This window comes from Dermacentor andersoni, chromosome 6, assembly GCF_023375885.2.
Source record: "Dermacentor andersoni chromosome 6, qqDerAnde1_hic_scaffold, whole genome shotgun sequence".
NCBI classification, from domain to species: domain Eukaryota; kingdom Metazoa; phylum Arthropoda; class Arachnida; order Ixodida; family Ixodidae; genus Dermacentor; species Dermacentor andersoni.
Genome location: NC_092819.1, coordinates 30849347 through 30870921, shown reverse-complemented (window position 1 = coordinate 30870921; position 21575 = coordinate 30849347). Strand labels below are relative to the sequence as shown.

At 48.0% G+C, this 21575-nt stretch overlaps 2 protein-coding genes across 6 annotated transcripts in view; one reads left to right on the top strand and one right to left on the bottom strand.

Annotated features, from left to right (window-relative positions):
- LOC126521470 (uncharacterized) overlaps nt 1-21575 on the top strand; it is a 289078-nt gene that overhangs the window by 50115 nt on the left and 217388 nt on the right. For 2 of the 3 annotated variants that reach the window (XR_011895112.1, XM_072288669.1), the window contains exon 2: nt 21331-21470. The gene's annotated coding sequence lies outside the window, so the exon portion shown is untranslated. Of the gene's footprint in view, nt 1-19563; nt 19647-21330; nt 21471-21575 lie in introns of those variants that run through there. The other variant, XM_072288670.1, reaches the window with a different exon arrangement.
- Nucleotides 12383-21575, bottom strand: part of LOC126521477 (cell adhesion molecule Dscam1-like) — a 43389-nt gene continuing 34196 nt past the window's right edge. For all 3 annotated transcript variants that reach the window (XM_055066035.2, XM_050170185.3, XM_050170184.3), the window contains 5 exons: nt 21346-21438; nt 20487-20675; nt 19455-19631; nt 17860-18050; nt 12383-16895 (listed from right to left, as the gene is read on the bottom strand). In XM_055066035.2, the coding sequence (XP_054922010.1) occupies nt 16812-16895; nt 17860-18050; nt 19455-19631; nt 20487-20675; nt 21346-21438 (734 nt within the window). In that variant the 3' untranslated portion in view covers nt 12383-16811. The remainder of the gene's footprint in view (nt 16896-17859; nt 18051-19454; nt 19632-20486; nt 20676-21345; nt 21439-21575) is intronic.

The window sequence follows — 21575 nt, the reverse complement described above, 5'->3', positions numbered from 1 at the left end:
GACTTGATGACGATGTCGCGGAGAGAGACTGGATGTATGTTGGCGCAGTTGACTCCACCATGTACACGAAGAATTATTTTGTATTCTGCGGCTGGAAGTGGAGGAGGACGAGGCAGAATGTGGCTTACTTGCGGTGGAGTTTTGAGGGTGCTGGGTGAGGTTGGCGAAGGCTTCTTGGTGTCGGAGTAAATAAATTTCTCGCGCCAATCGAGGATCTCTTCCGGAGTCATGTCGACGCTGTCGACGACGCCGTCCTGACTCATGGCTTCTGCAGCTGCTACCGCCGACGCACGCTGCCGGCGTTGCGCGGCAGGGGCGCGGGGGTTCGGATGTTTCGAATAAACGGCGATGAACTGAAGATGACAGGTCCGATTTCCGCTAAAGAGGTGTCGTTCGACAGCGGGTCACTTACAGCACCAGTGATCCAAAAATCACAAGAGTCGAGGCAAGAATTTGGACACAGCACACGAAAAAAGACGGAGCCGATGCATCATGCAACCACAGCGTTCTACTGCATCCGGCGTCTCCGCTAGCGTTTCTGTTTAGCTGCTCTGTGAATACTCTTGTCTCAGCGGAAGTGACAGTAATGGTCAAGCTATCGTTAATTATTTAATGTTTCACTTGGCGTTGCGGTTTCCCGTCGGTCTCATCTCGTGCACCATCGGTGCGGCGCCTGCAACGCCAGCTGGCGGCGCTTCTCATCGATTCAGCATTGTGAGGGGCCTGGAATAGCTGCGAGGGCACTGTTCCTTCTGCGCATGCAGCGGGAGTTGCCTTGCGTGCTGCGTCGCGCCTACATGTCGCGCCCGCGCACAGTTAGAACACCGTCCGAGCAGTTCGAAGGCAACGCTAAACCTTGCTATGGCTGTCAGTGCTTCGCGCTATACGGACGGAACTAGCCATTCTTTTTAATGGGCTTTTTGCTTTAAGCAACACATATTTAACACGAGAGCGTTAAGGGCCCTGTGGCGCGGAAAATCCGGCATGGGCGTCCCGCGTCGACCTCATCGCAAACAATCATTCCGAACCATGCATACCAAGCACTCTTCTATCACAAAATAAAAAAAAAACTTAAATTATGGGGTTTTACGTGCCAAAACCACGATCTGATTATGAGGCACGCCGGGGTGGGGGACTCCGGAAATTTTGACCACCTGAGGTTCTTGACGTGCAGTTAAATCTTAAGTACACGGGCGCTTTCGCATACAAACGCATACACGGGCGCTTTTGTGCTATACAAACGTGATATCGACGGTGTACAGCTCGCCCGTTACTTCCAAGTCCGAAGTCAAGGAGTTTATGACCACGTATTTCCAGTGGGTTAGAAAGGATGATGCCACATCTGTGATCATCAACAGAGACTTCAACGTGGACATCTCTAAGGCAGAGAAGAAATGGTTCATGCAGTACATGTTGGAAGAGTTTGGCCTGCAATGTTACTCTAAACGCATGATACCTACCACGCATCACCAGACGTGGATTGATTTGATGCAAGCCAAGAACCTCTCTAGTGTGGCAGTCGAACCATTGAGTGTATTGCACAGTGATCATAAGAAATCGTAACTACCCTGACAAAATAAAAAGTCTCAATCGAACATCAAGCACCGTTTTTACTAAATCATCCATTCAAGCACATGAACTCCCATCATCAGACACCTCATCACAGAGTGGAATGGTTGTCTTTTATCTTTTATGGGGGGGGGGGGGGGGTATCCGCTGCACTCATGCCTGGTACGCCACAGAAAAAAAGGAGAAATTCTTTTTAATACACGTTCATCAAAGCGGAAAAGAAAACGAAATAGAGGAAAACAACGGAGGACGCTTCTTTGGGTGTATGTTGAAGAACCTAGGGCGCTAAAATGTAACTCGGAGCCCTCCACTACAGCTACCTTATAATTATCCCACTGCAAACTTTTAAAGAGAAAAAGGTAAGTTTAGCTGCATTAGTAAATTTACATTTCTAGAATACCGGTAAGCTAGAAAAGGCGCAAGAACTAAATGGAGCCAATGACTGAACTTAGTAAGCTGCGCCACGACTGCCCATATACGAAACAAGATGCGAAAACCGTGACGTCACACTTACGTATCAACGCGTTTTGTCTTCATTTTCTTTTACAGTGATCAGCCCCGTGCCACAAAGTTAACGAAGGTAAAGCTTTCGAAGAATGATTTATTGGTCTAAAGTGATTTATAGTATCTATATTTTGTTAAATGTTTATTTTGTTAAGGTGTTTATATATATTGATAGTTATGTTTGTACCTACTGTACTCCTCCTCCCCTCCTCCTTCCTCACGCATTCGTAAATAAATAAATAAATAAATAAATAAATAAATATATAAATGAATAGTGAGGGAACCTTTAACCGGGGCATGAGAATGCATGCTCTCTATTCCACTATACTGCGCCTCGGTGGTTGCGTGGTCGCTATATTCGAGTTACCGCGGTACAGCGTGGCTCGGCTCGAGCCCGTCGTGCACCCGTTTTGCACTGCAGTGCACCCACCCTCCTCCACTGCCTCCCTCCTCCTCCCAGCGTCCGCTACATGGGCCCCGCGTTTCCTCACTGCCCGTCTTTCCGGCCGTCCGGACCGATTTACGGCCTGTCTCGGCTAATTTGACGTCGCCACCGCCACCGGCTTTGCTGCGGGCTTCTCGTCTCGGCCTTTTCCTCTGCGGCCGCTTGCTGCGTCTTCGACCGAGCCACCACGCATACGCACTCTCGCGCTTAGGTTGTTTGTTGATCTTGTGCGGCGGGCTCGCTTCTACGCGAGCCCGCGTGTCGTGGAAGCCTTATTTTCGGATCGTGCTCGACACGTCGTATCGAGTCCCTCCCTCCTTTCCGTCTTGGGCGTTCTCTCTGCTTTCGCAACTACGCAGTCATGGCCAGCGCGCTTCCCTGCATCGGTTGTCCTCTCCCAAGCGCCCATTTCTGTCGCCCTATTGGCTTTTACAACCTTGTAAGACGTGTTCTTGCGCTCATGCGAGTGCTGCATCCCCCCCCCCCCCCCCCCCCTCTTACTACAGTTTTGTCTTTGCTGCTTGCGAACGAGCAGAGAAACGGTACACGCACTTTTGCGGCTTGTATGCGCTGCACGGCGAAGGCGAGAAGATCGCACCTTGCGTTCTCGTTCCGGTCGGTGCGCTTGCTGTGTTGACTTCCGGTGTGAAGCTTGACGCTTCACGTTGTTGCATTTGACATGCGTTTTTTAACGTGCAAGGATCAGAGCGCACCCGCCGCTTCGTCTCAGCGTCTGCAGGGCATTCCGTTGTTGAGGTCAACAATGGTTGTACAAACTTCAAAGGATGTCTCTGGAGCCAATTTACCAACAAGACTTTCGACAAGGGGGCAGTACTGGTCAGCTTGTCGTAATGTTGGCTCTGGAGGCATCCTCTATTCTATCTCTGTTGATCGCCTTATTTCTCCATCTTCCTGTGAATCTGCATCTTGTTTGGTGTTCTGTTGTTGAGTGCTATATCGGTGGTTCAATACCCGGCGGCGATTCCTAAAGGGGCCGAACGGGAGAGACGTATGCTTCGCGTATTCACACATAAATTAGCACTAAATGACTTCGAGTGTCGTGTTAATCGAGCGTCCTCCATTAGATACGGCGTATCTCGTAGCTTAGGTGTTACCTTGAAACGTTAAATATCGTCACTAAAAGAATGTCAACATGCTGTGAAAACACGGAACATTTTCTTAGAGGGTTCTACGCCACTCTTATTCTGCGACCCGCTGATTCTGTTTTCGGGGAAACATATTACTAACTTTTCTAATTTAACGGGCTTTTAAGGTTTAAAATAAATAACTACATTCTGACATTTTTCGTGCCAATACCATGATGCAATAATGAGGTACGCCGTAGTGAGGGACTCCGCATTAATTTTGACCACCTCGATTTTTTTAACATGCACCTAACTCAATACACAAGCGTTCTTTTTTTTTGCATTTCGATGTGTGCTGGGATTGTTGTTAACGGTCGGAGTGCATGTTTGTTATTGTTCTTTCTGCCCGTTCAAGTGAAATCTTCGGTTATACGCCGGTCCTTCACCGAAGCAGTTGACCTGTTCAGTGGTTGGGATGAAGGCCGTCCGGGAACACCGAGTGGTAATGGCTTGCCTTCTGCAGTGGAATGTTTTAGAAGTCCGCTTTGAGCGAGAGAGTTTACGGTGTCCGCGGGAAAAGATCTCTCTCTCTCTCTCTCTCTCTCTCCACTTAAACGTTTCGGTCGGGGGACACTACAGTTGCAAGGTCTGTCGCCCGGCCGGAAAAGACGTTACCGTTCGGCTTCCGAATGCTTCCGCATTACGCACGGTCCCTAGGAAAGCGAGAAATTCCCCGCACCGTCCGCGCGTATTGTCCTTGGTCAGTGAGCTCCGTGACAACCGGTACCATCGCTGCGCACGCTCTCCTCCCGCGTGCTCCGTCTGTTGGCCTGGCTTCACCGTTGCACCACTATGCTCTCTCGGGCTTTGAACGGCGCTTCTTTTGTGTCCTTGTCCGCTCCCGAACCCTGTCTCATCACGGCTCCGTGGCGCGGATTCGCCGCTTCCGGCCGGCAGACACACCAACATCGCTCGCTTCGCGTTTCTGGCACACTCAACCTCGTTCCCTCCGCTGCGTGCGTGTGTGCACGGAGGATTCTAGCTGCGCCGCTCCGTCTGATGGAGGAGCGCCTGCGCGGGGCGGCGTCGGCGGCTTAATTATGGCGGCCGTCATGCGATCTCGGCCGCGCCCATCCCTCGGACCCCTTTCTTATTTCTTGACGCGTGTGTGTGTGTGGGTGTGTGTGTGTGTGCACTCGTGTCATTACGCGCGCGCGTGTGTATGCGAGTGACAAAGCCGTCTTCGGCCGGAAGGCCAGTAACCCTTTCTGCGCAACGCCGCTGCTCGGGTCCCCGAGCCCTACCCCGCCCTTCTAGCGCGGATCAATAGCGGGCCCTTCGACTGCAGCGAGGCCGCGAGACGGCGCTCGTGGCGCGTGCCACTTGGGAACACGCGCGCGCGCGCTACACAAAAGGATGGCGCGTGTGCCGCGCCCTGCCGGTGCGGCCGCTAACCGGGGTTGTCTCTCTTATAAAAACGAGACCTGACGTGCCATGTTCGACGAGCGGACTTGGCAAGAACTCGTCAGATCGAATCACGCCCGCGCCATGCGCAAAATGCCGGGTTGTGCAAGTGGCGAACCTGGCCAGTACGACGAATCAGTTGCGTTGTTGTAAACTCAACGGATTCCGTCGGTCTTTATCGGACGGGTCCTGCCGTGACATTATGCATGAGTGATGTAATGGTAATCGACTTGTTTCGCGCGCGAGAGAGAGACAGAGGAAAGGGGAAAGGCAGGGCGGTTAACCCGAGGGGAAGATCCGGTTTGCTACCCTACGCTGGGGAAAGAGGGGAGGGGGAGGTAAAGTGATAACAGAGTATAGATAACGAAAGAAAAGAGCAGAGACACAATCACAGTCGGTCACTGTCGCCGCATACTGTCATCGCACAGCACAGTAACACTTGCAGCACTCCGCCCGTTGTGGTGGACTGCCACGGGAATTTGAATTGAATTCCGGGGTTTTACGTGCCAAAAACACGATTTGATTATGAGGCACGCAGTAGTAGGCGGGAGCCGCCCACTACGGCGTACTTCGTAATCAAATCGTTTAATTAATTTTGACCACCAAGGGGATCTTTAACGTGGCCACAATGCACGAGACACACGGGCGTTTTTGCATTTCGCCCCCATCGAAATGAGGCCGCCGCGGCCGGGGTTTGAACTCGCGCTCTCCTGTTTAGCAGTGCAACACCATAGCCGATAAGCCGCCGCAGCGGGTTGCCACGTGAATTTAGGAGAACGGTTCTACACGATGAGACGCTTTCAGTTTACTTTCTCTTTTTCGTGATGATCGATGCCAGGTGCGATCAACTTGTCAGCGGAAAGAGTTAAAGTATGGTGTTGGCGAATGCAAGAAAATGATAGGAGAGTCTGCCATGCAAGTTCAGTCACGTGTATTTGGCTTTCCGCCGATTCATGCCTTTCGTTGGGTTCGTTATGCGCTTGATGCTATGCACGGGCTTAGCGCGATAGGCTTCGCGCAAGCGCTGTTCGCGCCCACGAAAAAAACAAGGCTGATTATTTCCATAAGTACTCCCGGTTATGTGGGTAGTAAAGTTTAAAAGAATACTGCGATCCATGCTGACTCGCCCTGACACCTAGTTAGAAAGCTGGCAGCAGCAGAGCAGGGAGCAAATAAAGGAACACGGGAATGCGTGGCTTTCCGTATATACACGATCGCAGCATATACAGTGACACCGCAGAATCGTTGCGCGCATATGTGACAAGAGTATAGCCTCCCTTCGGGCGTATTACGTCATCGCTGCGCTCGTATGTCGCCTGCTAGGCACTTTTCCTTCCTTCAGTGCGGGTCGCAGCTAACTCATAGGCCACGCTAATCAGTTACAATATCAAAGAGTGTGTTCGTCAGCGTCATGGTCAGGGCTGAATATCACGGAGTCTAATCTTCACTGTCATTTCTGCCCGCAAATTTATTCACACTACATTTTTTTTAAGGAGAGGGGGAAACAGGTTGCGCGAAGGAAGCTACGGACCATTTTTTTCATTTAGTTAACGTTTGTAAATAGTTTAAACACAGTTACAGTCTTAATAGCTGTTCGCTGCGATCGGGATGCTGCTTGCATCGGGATACTTGGTGAAACGTTCTTCGGCCGGAGCAATTTCTGCCATTCTACACGGGAGTAAATTGTAGATAACAGGCACAAAGTACATGGCTGCTCTCAGATCTCCCAACTGTTCGCAAACAAATTGTTATTGCTAGTCTGCAGTCGTAGAACAAATTGACTTTCCATTGTCCCCTTTCAGGCTGTACACACTTTCGGCAGGCTAATATAGTTTCATTATGCAAAATAGAAGTGAGGCGTGCAGACAGGACACAAGAGTAGAGAAGTGGACAACACTTCTCCACTCTTGTGTCCTGTCTGCACGCCTAAGTTCTATTTTGCATAATGAATCCTTACCAACTAGCTCAGCTTTCTGTCGTTCTAATATAGTTTATCGGCTGTAAAACTGGACGTACCAGATGACGAGCGCGATACTGTGACGTCGTGCGCGCGAAGTAATAATTCCTTTACGCTGCACCCACTGAGCATGCGCAAATCTTTTCGGAGCCACCGTTAGATTGAGCTGATAATATCCAATGTCATGGCACGGGCTCCCGTTTTTACGCTCATAAAGATCAAGATAGAACCTCATAAGCATAACTTGAATACAAACCATGAGAATAATTTTGAAGCCGAGTTATCCTCATGATTGGTCTCTTTGTATGCGCCTCATTTGTAAACTTGGCGTATCAAGGTCACCTGCAGAGTTCGCATAGGTAATTTGATTTCATAGACTGCGATCTTCAAGCATCAAAGTGCCGCTCTTGAATGTAAAGACAGGCTGTATTCTTGGCCCATCTCTTAGTCTGTCGCAAGGCAACTCCCATTGCTACCCTCCCGTGTATATAGCTGCAGACCGATTTGTTTTGCATAGAAACTTTCTGTTCAGCCACTGCATCTCTAGCTGAGGGTCTCTTAATTCCGCTGACTCATACACACAGTCGTTGTCTTCCTCAAGCGTGCTCACGCCTCCGGCCTAAGCTGTTTCACATTTTTCTAATCTGCGAGAAAGAACCACAGTTTCTTGCATTTTGTACTTTGTTCTGCGTTTGTTTAGTTTTCTCTGACGTTTAACCCTTTCAGTCATGGCGTACAGATTTGTGTACGCGTATCTTGTTGCCATTTCTGTGCAGTGGTTGCAAGAAATAGACCACGATCATTAAGCTTAGGTTAAATGGAACGTTCTGCTCACCTAAAGTACCTCCCTTTACTTTGTAGAGAAAGGTATCCCCACAAACGACCGCTTTGGTGAAGGCACTACCGTGTTTGATCGGACGCTTGATTTAAGGGGAGGGGGGGGGGGGGACTTCTATAGCAAATGAGAAATAACTTTTTTTTGCCTTTCTTGTTATGCTTGTAGCCAATAAATAACTTGTTCATGTAATTCGAGCTGGTTATTAAATTCCTTTTATTAAGAAACGGGCCTTGACTGAGTGTATTATAAACATATATATCGCTATAATTATGGTGACTCCCTGAAAAATTCACGAAGAGTCAGTATACCACCTTGACTTGCTTTTAAGTGCAGTCTCTAGCAGCTTGGCATAAAATGATGTAAATTTCAAACATTTGTGGACAGTCGATCATGATTCGTGACTGAAGCGGTTAAAATGTTTGATTCTCGCGTGACTTTAATGACGGTCACTGTATACGTGTAGCCTGCTGCTTTTCAAGTGGCAGGATAAGCCGGGTTATGAAATCGAATAAATATTGATTGAGGTTTTTATTATAATTTTCACGGACAGCTACTCGCCTCCTGCCATCAGACAGGAAGGGGATTAGAGGTGCTTTTTATTCACAAATAAGGTCAGGGATCCCATGCAGGTCCGTGAACTATCCTACAGAAGAGATTCAATGATTGCTTTCCACTGCTGGTGCTTTCTGGTTCGTGGCCATCTATGGCAGGTTACATAGCGTCATTTCGTTTTTTGACAAGATGCTCGTTGTTCTTGCCGCTTGCTATTTAAGAGTCATATTAGGCGAGCAGTTGACGCTGCTTGTTCGAATCAGAAAGACATAAGGTATCCACTGTCGGCTGGGGACCAATACATTTTTGTAACAGAGCTGTTATATTACAGTCCCGGCTCGAATTCTCCGTGGCCAGACCGAACACCCGCCGGATTTCAGGGTCAGTGGCTATCAGAGTTAGGGTCATCCCCGTTTCGAATCCGAGTACGAAGGGCATTAATTGGTAATGCTCTAAGAGCGTATAAGAAAAGTGACAGTGGTCCTATGGGGACAGGAAAGGCAGGAAGCGACTTCTCAATGCGATTAGTATTCTTTAGGAACCTCACTCACCTTACGGTATGTAGGATGTTTGTCCGTATCTAACCTCTTTCACGACAACGTTAACCACAGGATATGTGCAACTGAGCAATGTTCCGCCGAGTATGTGCCCGATGCCCGAATAGACAGCTGGCGCCATTGGGCATGGGCAGCTGAGCATGTACCACACTGTGTGTGTTTCGTAACCGACAACAAGGGCCACTGAGGTGTGCGCATTGCTGGTGACATCACTAGGCAGGTGACCGTTCTTCGCCAATCCTCCAGAATGGGCTTGTGTACCACTGAGTTATATATGTACCCGTGTAGACAAGCAGAAAAAGCGACAAGGAGTGAAGTGGTTGGCATCGAAGAAAGTAGTCGGGTGTGGAGAAAGAAGTGAAGTCAGCAGAATGGGATTAGAAGGTGCATTGATCGAGGAGCATTGAGCTACGAAGTGAAGAAGGAACAGAAAGCTGAAGAAGTTGGCTATTCAGATGTGAATAATTTAGCAATATGGTGCGTCAGTAAGTTACTTCAGTGCAGTAATTGCACGAACGTCGATATTCTTCGTGAGGTGGGCTCCGCCGAAAAAAAGAAAAAAAGCAAGCTACGAGACATATCGAATCGGTGAGCGCCTAGTTAGCGTCCTTCATTAGTCCTCCCAAATAGCGAGGCGTAGCCTCGGTGCAGTAAAGCCTCGGTACACTGCTAACTGGGTGACGTTAGGAAACCTCCGCAACCGTAAAATCCGATAGATTCGTTAATTTGAGCGCGAATGCTAAAACCACGAGCGCGACGAAAACGGACACAGAGACTGAGCTGAGCGCCGCAGCTCCGTATCTTTACTTGTGTTTGCTTTGGCGCTCTTGGTTTTGGCAGTGCGATACCAATCATCCACTCATTCGCGTAAAGGGAGTGAACTAATTAAATCAGCACGACGCGGTGTTCTCTAGCGTTTTTCGGAACCATATCGTGGGCGGCCGTTCTCATTTGAAACATTCTTCCTTACGCTCAAACAAGTATATGCCGTCACGAAAGGGGTCTCTGCCGACACAGAGCGCTCGTAATGGTTGCCTGTCGCCTCACGCGACAGCAAGAAGGAAGTGAGGAAAAGAACTTGACACTTTTTCTCTCGCTAGAAGGAAGCATAAATAATAATAACAATAATAATAAAAGAACGCTCTCTTGGGGATATTGGTTGTTTGAGGGGCGTGTAGGCGGACGCGTTGTGATGGATGATGAATCGGCGCTCGCGACACCCCGCGCCGATTTAGCCACCGATGCGGAATGTCGAATGCCCGTTTGACTGCCGATAAATTACCGCCGCCTGGTAACGTCACGTGCGCGGTTCGTGACTTATTTCGCCATTCTTTCGAAGTAATGAGCGCACGTGACGAAACCGCCCAACATGTCTGATTTATGTTCCTGTCGCTATAACTTTTTTTTTTTTTTTCATTTAGAGCCGGCGTGCTGTCTGGCAAACGTCGTCTATGAAGCTTCAAGTGCGCTCATTGTTTGGAGTGGTTCCACTGTATAGTGACGGTGCAGTACTTACACTTAGCGTATGTATGACGCAGTTCAGGGTATTATGAGCACGTGTTATTTTAACAAATTAACATACGGACAGGCAACAGGCCCGCCAGATCTTGGATTGGATCCACAATGGCGGTCGCATGCTTTATTGGTTCAGTATCACAGGCCTAATCGGGCACTATAGTTAGCGGCTAGTACACTATTACCGTTCGATTGTGTGTCTGCCATGCGGTGGCTGCAGTAGCTGCTATGTGCACGTACACTTAAACTAGGATATATTGGCGCCAACTTATGGTGTACACTGTAAAATAATTTACACCCTGAAAAGTGAAAAAGGGTGTAAATGTGTCTATAACTCACACCCTAAGGGTGTTATCTATATGACGGACACCCTAAGGGTGTGAGTTATAGACACATTTACACCCTTCTTCACTTTTAGGGTGTAAATTATTTTACAGTGTAGGCAGAAACACAAAACACGCAGGTGAGCGGTGCTATCCGCCGTGGTTGCTTAGTGGCTTTGGCGTTGCGCTGCTAATAGCAGCACGAAATCGCGGGATCAAATCCCGGCCGCGGTGGCCGCATTTCGATGGGGGCGAGATGCGAAAAATAACGCCCGTGGGCCGTGCATTGGGTGCACGTTAAAAAGGCCCAGGTGGTCAAAAGTAATCCTGAGTCCCCCACTACAGCGTGCCTCATAATCAGGCTGTAGTTTTGGCACGTAAGAACCCAGAATTTAATTTAAAAATAATTAATAACATGGTAACAGGAGGCGGGTAGAGCGAGGTAGAAGACTAGGTGGTGTGACGAAATGAGGAAATTTGCGGTTGCTAGTTGGAATCGGTTGGAGCAGGACAGGGGTAATTGGAGATTACAGGGAGAGGCCTTCGTCCTGCAGTAGACATCGACGGGATGATGATGATGATGATGATGATGATGATGATGATGATGATGAACAGGAGATCGCCCTCCTACATATGTACCATTTGTAGCGCATGCGTGCAGCACGTCATCGCGGCGCAGCGCAATAATGACTACGTAATATACACGACATAAAAAACATCGCGCAAGTCAACGAGCGGCGTCCATAAGGATTCATGCTGGGCAGTGTGCAAGATTGCGATGGCCGCGGCTGATGCGTGTAGAGGCATAATTTTCGATAAAAAATGTGCCTCTGAAGGCAACTGAGCCGTATTATTCTTTCTATATTGCAAATATTTGGTATCCTGAAGTGGCGCCTCAGGACCACATACAGTAACGTGCATGATCAGACCCGCATAGTTATCGTCTTTCTTTCTTACTGTTTACTTTTAGACATGCTCCTTTAAGGCGGTCGTTTACGCAACGTTCCGTCTGGTCGATGCAAAGAGTCCTACACGCATTGGTTGTGGAATAAACGGCTTCTGTGGAGCATGAAGTGGCGGTACACTCGTGTCTAGTTCGGCACCCTTGTTTGCTTAGCGCAAACGCGAAGGAAGAGTCCTACCATTTTTTTAGTGGCAAATAATTCGGTTTCTGTTTATTGTTTGTGTTAGTTCCGGCATTATGCGCTAATATACCCTGGTTAGAATGCAAGACCAACTATACTACAGCCTTGCAGTCATTCTTTCTACAGCACGCGCACACTTGGTATTAAGCAAGGTTTCATAGACAATGAATATCAATTTCTCGAACTGAATGGGAATATATAAAAAGAAATGTCGAGTTTGCATTCGTGGCATTCGAACGTCCCTGACAGTATACAGTATTAAGCGCTCGGGTAATGCGCCTTCTGCGGTCCGACTTGCGGCACTCACCTTTTAACTCCCTCAAGACTCCATGACCCTTTGAACACCAGCATCAGAAGGTGTAACAATCGAAACCATTGCGTGATGATGTGACGAAGCAGAGCTTCGTTGTCATAAATGAACAGGGTGATGAACACTATAAGTAGGTTTATTGTATCACGATATACAATGAAATGCTCGTTTGTTTTCGTTGGAATGTCTCCATGTCTCTGATGATCGAGTCGCGCAGTGCAGTACGCGGAAATGCTCCAAAGTAACAGAGGTACGCTGCGAAACCGCCAAATCGTTGTTTGTTTGTTTTTCTTCTTTTTGTACATTTAGTGGGCACGTGTACTTCGAGCTGCTCTCCAGGAGCTGTCTCCAAGCATCGTGACAGGCGATGCCTGCGCTTTGTTAAGGTCTTGCTGCGCTTTCGTCTTCGACCTTTGCGCATTGTACCGCGTAGCGAAGAGAGTATTTGCTATATCTAGACTCATGATACGAGTTAATGGTGTCTAACGTGTACACATCTTTGTTCACCGATCGGAAGTTCTTGTGTTTGTGTGGCCTGTTTTGTGCGTAAAGTTTTGTTATGGCACACTCAGCTTGAAGCGACGCGCATGCGTTTTGGTCGCGCGAAAGCTTGTAATAAGCCGTCATTCGACGGAAAGTACAAAAAGAAATAAAATAATAAAAGAAAGGTGTATGGTCGCAGCTATTTCCTCTTGAAGAGCAAGCCGCTGTATGTAAACGAGATTCTTGAGTTCGTACTTAGCCGCACGAATGCCGCAATATACCCTGTCATGTTGGCCCCACAATTGAAGGTCAAAATTGGCGGGAAAAGCTTTCGAATGTCGTGCACTAAAATTCCAAGCTAAGTGCGGATGCGCTATAAATTCGGAATTGAGTGAAATAAATGATAACAAGGCAGGCAGAACATTGTTTCAACAGGGGACGATGTGTCTTTTTTAAGGTCACCGCTTCGACACAAGAGGACTAGTCTACGTTAAGGCCTTTGTTTTTCCATAGGAATACTTCTCGCTTGTCAGGACCTAAACGAACACAGGTACTCTTGCAGCCGAAAGGTTGGCTTCGGACTGAGGCTCTGTTCTTCCATTTTAATGGATGACACTGCCGTGTTTTCTTGTGCTGATGTTTGTAAATGCCTGCTGGAAACTGTCGCACAGATTGTGTGGTACCTTGTGTAACCCTTCCTTAGAACCCTGTTTTGTAGTGTAGCTTGTTTGGTGTGCTGTCTCGTTTCGTTCTTTATTTTTTCGAAATGCGACATTTTTGGGAGTTAAGAGCATGCTTCCTTTATTTCTCCGGTTTCGACTGAATCCGCGTTGGCAAGCTATCTTTATTAATTTATTGACAAGAAGGTGCTCTGTAATGCGTCCGTAAGCAAGAGTTTAATGCTGACATGCTATGTGTTGACTGGTTGCGCTAGACGAGTGTAGACTAGCCGTGTCCTTGTACGGCTGTGTAATAGGGAGCAACCACTAGGGGAATTTGTCCTGCGGTCACAATTTCAGTTACTGAGACATGCATGCGTGTGCAATACATTCAGAAGGAATGTGCCATTATCTGCAAGGGTCTCCCTGCCTCAACGCTTCTGGTTTTAACGGGTTTCGCGTTGTGTGGAGCGGTAGTCACTGACCGTTGCTAGTGATTCTCACTTTGGCCAGCTGTGCAGTGTGGTAATGGTGTAGACAGGGTGTACCCAGCAATGTGTGCTAAAAAGGTGCTGAAGTAGCCAGTGCTGTACGGACCAACGACTCGAGGTAAGCGCGAGTAGACGATAAAATTGCTTTGTGAGTAACGACAACAAAAAGGCGTGTTGGCGATTCTACGACATTAGTACGCTGCACGAGAAGTGCGCTTATAATTTGTGGAACCTATAGCTGCTCGTATAAGCGCGGGCGATACAAAACACGTACAACTATATATGACTAGACTGTGTCTTCTGGCAGATTTAATGCCAGTGGCTACATGGCGGCGTTTCGAACCTCTGCCTAGTGTCTAAACGTTCGAGGTAAGTAGAAAAGAGGCTGGACAAGTAATTACAGTTACCGCTGTCTAGTGACACATCGGCATTTCATATTATAAAATTCGTAGGTACTGGTCATAACAAGGATGCTTTCAGCGGAGAAGAGGTCACTTTCCTTGCATAACTACAGTCTGTGTCGTCATAGCTTCACATCATTGACATGTTTAGTGCCAACCGAAATCCGCTTGTTTTCCCGCCGCTGATTTCTTCAATGTAACCGTGAACTATAGCGTTGCTCCCAAACGCAATACTGCCGTGACTATTGGATAGTTCTAGAAATGGGTGAGTCAAAGGGTGGCCTACGCTAACCACGTTTTATACAAAAGAGCCTAAACCGAAGTCGGATTCCGCGCGCGCGTAGTGTCGCTGATACAACACGTTGAGTGTGCTAAGCCGCCTGGGAACGCTGTTCCTAAAGCTTTCTATCCTCGAGTCCCGTTTCTTCGCGACCGCATCTCACGGATAAACATTTCTTAGGAGGACTAGTAACGTCCACGTTTCACTATCGCGGTTTCTCGCCACACACTCACTGCAGGGCGTAGCGCTCGCGATGAGCTATCAGGCCTCTTCAGATATCTATAACAGTGCCTTACAAAAGGCGCGCGACGCATGAGCTGTATGAATTAACTTCCACGCTCCAATTTGGGCGTACAGCGTGGTGCAGCACTTGAAGCGTCACCTATACGGCTCCAGCATCTCTCGATAGCAACTGTTCGTTTTGAAAGTGTCGGTGCGCTCTGAGCAAGTCTTCTGCGGTATCACTTTCCTAACTCGTGAGACGACGGGAACGTTGAACGGCGAAGGGTTCGTGGTGGCTGTTCAGTAAAACGAAGCGCCAAAGGAACCAGCAGCCATTATATGTATGTGCCGAAAGCTCAGAGTAACTGATTTGATCTCTCTGTCAATGTGTGAACAGGAACACAAATCCGCATCCTCATTCGAAAGTATGTAGGTGACTGCTGCGCCTGAGCAGGGCTGTTGCCAGGCTGCGCGGTGTCGCTTGTGTGGTGCGCGACTCCTTTCAAAGAGCTAGAGGGGGGGCACGATTGCTGTGTTCACTCCAGAGTTACGCAGTTCTGAGTACGGAGCACAAGCGCAGTTGTACGTATTTTCCCAACGAGAAGTAGGCATAAATTTAGAATAGGGTAAATCAGTGTAGCATGCGCACATACTAGTATGCAGGCGAAGCATGTAGCGTACACTGTATATGTATATTTTGTAAAGTATTGCGGCTGCGGTTCGGTGCAGTACTTTTAGCTGCCACCAGTTGATTTGTAAACAAAAGTTGGCAGCAGGCAGTATGGCACTGCAGTCGTTCATTACGATGGAAGTCACGGATCGCACGCGAATATTAATTTTCTTGACATGGCCGTGATCAAGTGGCTCAGAACTACCTATGGTCAGGGTCTCTAATGCTGTTGGTTTTTTACTTTGTGACATTTGTCGTTATTTCTTCCTGGTTCAGTTTTTTTGCCTTCGTACAATTTCTTTAGTGACATTTGCAGTGAGCACATTTCATGGCCATCATTAGCGTATTAAATAAATGCCCGCCATTCGTTTTTGTGTGTTCGGCTAGATCTGGGTAACGGGAGCCTATATACCTGGTGGGCTAGATCTGGAAAATAACGGCGTCTCTAGGTGAATTTCTTCCGATATGCTAAGCGACATTTTTTTTCCCAGGGAGCTGGAAGAACTGTCCGAGGGCAGTGCGAAGAGATGAAGTTAACTGTAGTCGTCCGATTCCTGGAGCACAGTTGAGTTACAAAAACCTCGAAAGAAGGAAACTCAAAGACATTTTAAACAAACTCGTAGCGAGAGAAGAAGAATTCATGAACTATCCGTGATCGAGATATAGCTGCATCGCCACAGTGTCAACTCCCGCAGACATTAGGGCCACGTCTTCTAGTAATATTATTATGAAAGCACAAGTATATAGTGCCGCCATAGAACAAAGACAACATGAAACATTAAGCAATTTGCCGGCAAGATTAGAACTCCTGAAGCTCGAGCATCCGTTCCTACAGTATTCCTTCACAGCCTACGCCGTGCAAGACACACCTCGGCGCAGCATCTATGTCTGCGCCAGGAGCGTGGAATAGGATCCACAACGCCAGTTTTTTAAGACATACGGCCAGCGAGTGCGCGCACACGCGGTTTCACAGCTGGCAAGGAAGTGTGCCACTCTGGCACGCCGCTGCGTCTTTCCCGCACGCGCGCCACGCACTCACACACAACACACATACACACATTCGACGCGTCCGTGCAGCTCGCACGTCTCTTGAGCACGTGGGCCAGCCACCATGGGCTGCAACCCTGATGTCTGGTCGTGTTGTCGCCTTCGTGCGTGCACGAAGGAGAAGATGTGGGCGAGGTCCGGCGCTTGTCGTCACGCAGCTCATTGAAGGCGACTGCGGAGAGTTGTCTTGATCACGCGTCCCCGGCCCGTGGTTGTGCCCGCTTGTTCGAACAGGGGAATGTGCTTGAGGGGACCGCGTCTATTTCGGGCCTGGTTGTCGCGTCGGGGCGGCGATCACTGCGCGCTGTCATAGTAAGTTTCGTCCATCCGCAGCGGAGACTGTTCCGGATGAGGCAGCGGTCGGTCCTTCATCGGGTGCTGCGATGGAAGCGGAGAGCGATGTGACATGTGACACGACAGCTGGCACACGTTCTCGGTACGAGAAAGAACATGTGTATGCTATTATTTTCTATCGAAACACTAAGTTCTGCGTTTTATGTTTGCGATTCTCGAAGGCATAGAAACTGTTCGCGCTTCGTTCTTCTTGGTTTACGGTGCGTCATTTCGACTTGTATCACGTGCCATAGAATGATGCCACTTTTCCTCTGTGTGGAATAACAGTGAGATAATGGCGCAGCACAATATTTTCGAGGGCGCATGCGAATAGGACGCCATCTGGTTTTTTTTTTCTTTTACCAGAGGTGAAGTGCAGTTGTGTATACATAGGGCTAAGAGTGATTCTGACGACGCTAATTGAGACTTCATTCCCAAAGCGATACATTAATCCCGCGCCACAAGATTCCGCACATGCGTTAGACTGATATAGTCAGTACGAATCGCAGATCTCGTACCGTTTATCTGGAATGCACGTCTCGGACTTCACTTCTCAGAAGAAGTATGACATACAAAGAAACGAATAAAGTATTGAGGCGACATATATTAACGTAGTGCTTGTTATTTATCTCTCTCCAAAGTAATTTCAGAGCTCGGTCATAGTACTCCGAAAAGAGATAATACTACTCGATTGCACAAGGAAATTCATTGCATAAGACAACGGTACACAACGGTAGACTCCACTTCGTTCTATATGCTTTTTGGAATGTCCGACACCGCCTCTTCAGAGGAGACATACATAAAAACAATTGACATCAGCGCTTGGTACTGCACGTGCTCACACCTCTTCGATGCCACAATTTCGGTGTCACAATTAGCGAATCTTCGATACGATTGTTCTTGAGCCTCATGCATATTAAAGCTACTTGCAATACTCGTCGTTCGTTTGTGTGCACACGCGTAGGCTATTTCCAGGCAGGACTGTGCCAATAGCACGGCGACCTCTTACCTTGGGCACGTATGTCTTCATCTCCTGGCGCTCCTTGAGCGTGCCCCTTAGCTCTGTGCCGTTACGCATTGTGCCTCCTTCGTACGGAGTGGCGAATGGTACGTCCTGCTCGGACATCTTCTCCATCTCCACGTACCTCTGGGACATCATGGTTCCCGTGTTGAGGGTCGCTGGGTCGTACCTCATGATCTCTGCACGGGGACATGAGAGCGTGTGTCAAGTTCCTGTCAACAAGAAATTAAATCCTGTCCTGGCACACCGCGTATAGTCGCGGAAAGTGCTTTACAGATCGTTGTAATTCTGATTGCACCTCGCTGGGCGTGTTAGTTGTTTTCAATTGAAAATGTTATTCGTATGGATTGAAAACATCAATGAGTGCGAAATGAAGACGAAGACACCGTCGAATACAAAGACAGAATGTTTGTCTTGTTTACATGTTTCTACCTCTGTCTCAATGTCGCGCTCATTGGTCTTAATCCTAATTTGTAGTGCAACTTAGCGCAGGAATAGCAGCGGCCATTCATTTTGCCAGCCGGTAGCCTGTATATGTAAGCTTCTGCACGGTTTTGAATACATCCGCACGTACGTAGCACATGCCTGTAAAGCTGGCTTATCCGCCAACAGGGTGTTTGTGGGGAGAAGCCCGCATCAGTAATTCCCTTCGCTTTGCAGACGATCCACTGAAAGTACTTAGGTATGAGTGCAATAGCGTTAACATGAGAATAATAAGCATCGCTAGAAATAAATAAATATGGTATAAAGACACATCAGTCGCAATATAACCTAGGTCCTCTCATTTCTGAGAATGGCGCTCAACTAATTGCACGGTTGCTCCCTCACAACATCGTATACATGCATGCGCTATAAGAACGTGACGCCTGGGAACGCTGCCTGCTCAGTTCTAATAATAGCAGCGTCCAGTATCAAGGTGTGTTACGGCAAGTAGTTCGCATCGGCGACACGAGAGGCGAAGCGAGCGCATGTGACGTAATGTAAAAGTGACGCCGAACACCGTAGACAAGAAATGTAAAGGCGAGTCTCGGGCATATAGGAATCAATCCGTAGGTTGTGTAAATCAGTAAAACGCTATCGGACGAGAGTGGAAGGTTATGGAAAGCATCTGAAATGATCGCTGACGCATGTCGCGCGAACTTTTGGACGGCTTTTGCTACCCGCACTTCCGCTCAGTCGCGTGGTACTGCGGAGAAGCCGCCAATTTTTGGCCGACTGTAGACTACCTTTATATATGCGAGGTTGACGACGAGTTGATTACGAACATCGTGGATCTCTATCGTATGCAGAAGTTCATCAAAATGTAGGTACCACGCGCCTATTCTTTGATTTATTTTGTACGCGTAGAACTAAGCTCACCGAATTTTATTTGCTGTGGCGCTGACCCCAGTCCCGAAGTGTATATATATATATATATATATATATATATATATATATATATATAAAAAGAATGGGACGGCAGTTGTTAATCTGGAAGCTGTCAGTGTACAAACACCTCTCAGCGCTCTTACGTGGTCCTGCTACTTGTCCATCCTATTATTTTTGGCAGCTCTGATAGCCGCTAGCACGAGACTTGTTCTCACCAGGCACTGGTCGGGGCGTGCTCTTCATCTTTCGTATGCAGATGCATGTGCTGAAGAGTATGACGAGCACGGCCAGCAAGATGGCGCCCGCTGGAATCATGATGGCCATGTCCATGTAGATGGGCACCTCGTCGTCCGCCTGCTTGTTCTCGATGGCCGAGCTTTCGTGTCCCGACGCTGCAATGACATCGTGTATGTGTTAACACACGAATGTACGAGGAAGTGTTGAAAACGCCGCGAGTATTTTGGCAATGTAGGCTACCAAACTGGCCTGTTGCCAACAAATTTGCCGCGTATCTTTCTTGCTGGCAGTGCACCACTATAGTGTCGTCTTGTCGTGGTTTCGGACACTGAGAAAAGCCAACTTCTCTACGAGAGCTAGACGTGCCATGTGGTGAGATATTTCGAGTTACTTAAATGAAGTTCTTAAGTTGAGCGCATGAACACGCTGTAGAGTCACCGCAATACTTAACCCGTACACACCTTAAGCGTCTTTTTGTTTCTCCTGCAGGAGGTGCTGGATATATCTGGTTGGGGTGCCTTGAATGGGTGCCTTGAATGGGTGGTAGCTTAATGCGCCTTCCTTCCAAACTATTCGGTGTTTGCATATTACAGCCCGTATTTGTTCAAGTTAAACCGCTATAGATGTATATTCATTGCTTGGGTCAAGTCTGACAGTGGCTGTACATGAGGAGTAACGTGGAAGTCTTAGGTGTCGATTCAGGGAGCTTTACTGGAGAAAATTTCTTGCAATAAACATCGTCATCTTGATCTAGATCACATTGACTACGAATAATCTTGGTCTGTATTGCTATTTCGCAGCCAAATGCCGCCACCTACTTGTGTTGAGTGTAGAAGACACTCTCAGCGCAAGAGAGAGATGAAAGTGAAATCAGTAATTGAAAGGGAGTGAAGAGCTCACGAAAGCAGAAGTAAAAATTCGTAGTACGAGAAAGACCGATCACGGCATACGCTGCACATTTGCACGGAAGCCTCTGGTTTTTGGAAACAGCCTGACGGGCCCTCGCTTACCGGTACTCTCGGTCTTGACCAAAAGTATGGCGCTCGGGTCGCCACGTCCCAGCACGTTGGAGGCGGTCACATAGACCTGGTACACGTAACCCGGGTGCAGGTTGGTCAGCGTGTACGTGTTGTTGGCTGTGTTCACGATAGGGAGTTCCAGCCACGTGCCGCCTTCTTGCCTGTAGTGGATGTTGAAGCCTGCAGCGGGAATGGAAGCAAGCACAATTGATCTCTTCGACTGTGCTCAGCCTTTCTTGTTTTAGGCGGGTTTCTTGTAAACTACAGCCTGTTCCCGAGCGGCGTTGCGATTTCGTTGTCGCGCAACGTTCGTGTGCGGTGCCTTCTACAGGCGGCTGCCGAAGTGGCCGCTTGCTCACTTTAAATGGCTGACATCAGAAGCGTAGTTTGTTTGCATTGCTCACATCTTTCTTCCCTCTCTTGGTATTCCTATAATAACCACCGCCATCTAAAAGCGGCAGCAATCTATATGGTGCTCGTAAAGATAAATAAGAAAGGAAAGCAATGAAAATGGCGTAGTGAACTCCATTCTTGCACATGTAGATTGTACACCTTGTATTGGGTAAAAAAAAAAAAAAATAAGCACGCGTGAAAATCATGTGAACCTAATAGCGCCGACAGATTCCTATTTACTGGCTTGTTCAACGCCTTCCACGTCACACTGAGTTGCACTTGCACACAACTTGAGTGAGCCTTGGTTTCGTGCGTGTAGTGATCCTTCTAGCAGGCTACGCTTACTGCTCATTATAAGTGTTTCTGATGCAATTATTGTTAGCAGCATTTGAAATTGCCGATTTTACATGTCTCTTGAAAACTCCGTTATCTCGCTTCGCAGGCACTGTGTTCTCACCTGTAACGTCACTGCTGGACCTGATCACCCACCGGAGCGTCATGCTATCAGCGGTCACTCCAGTCACGAAAAGCCGCGGAGCTTCGGGAACATCTGCGTAATGGACATAGAAAACAAAGTAGCACGTGAGTTTCAGTGAATTTCTTTGCCAACCGGCAATTCTATGTAGTGCAAGGAAATTGAAAAATGGAAGTAGCTCCTATTGATGTAAAAGTTGCAGCAAAGCGCAC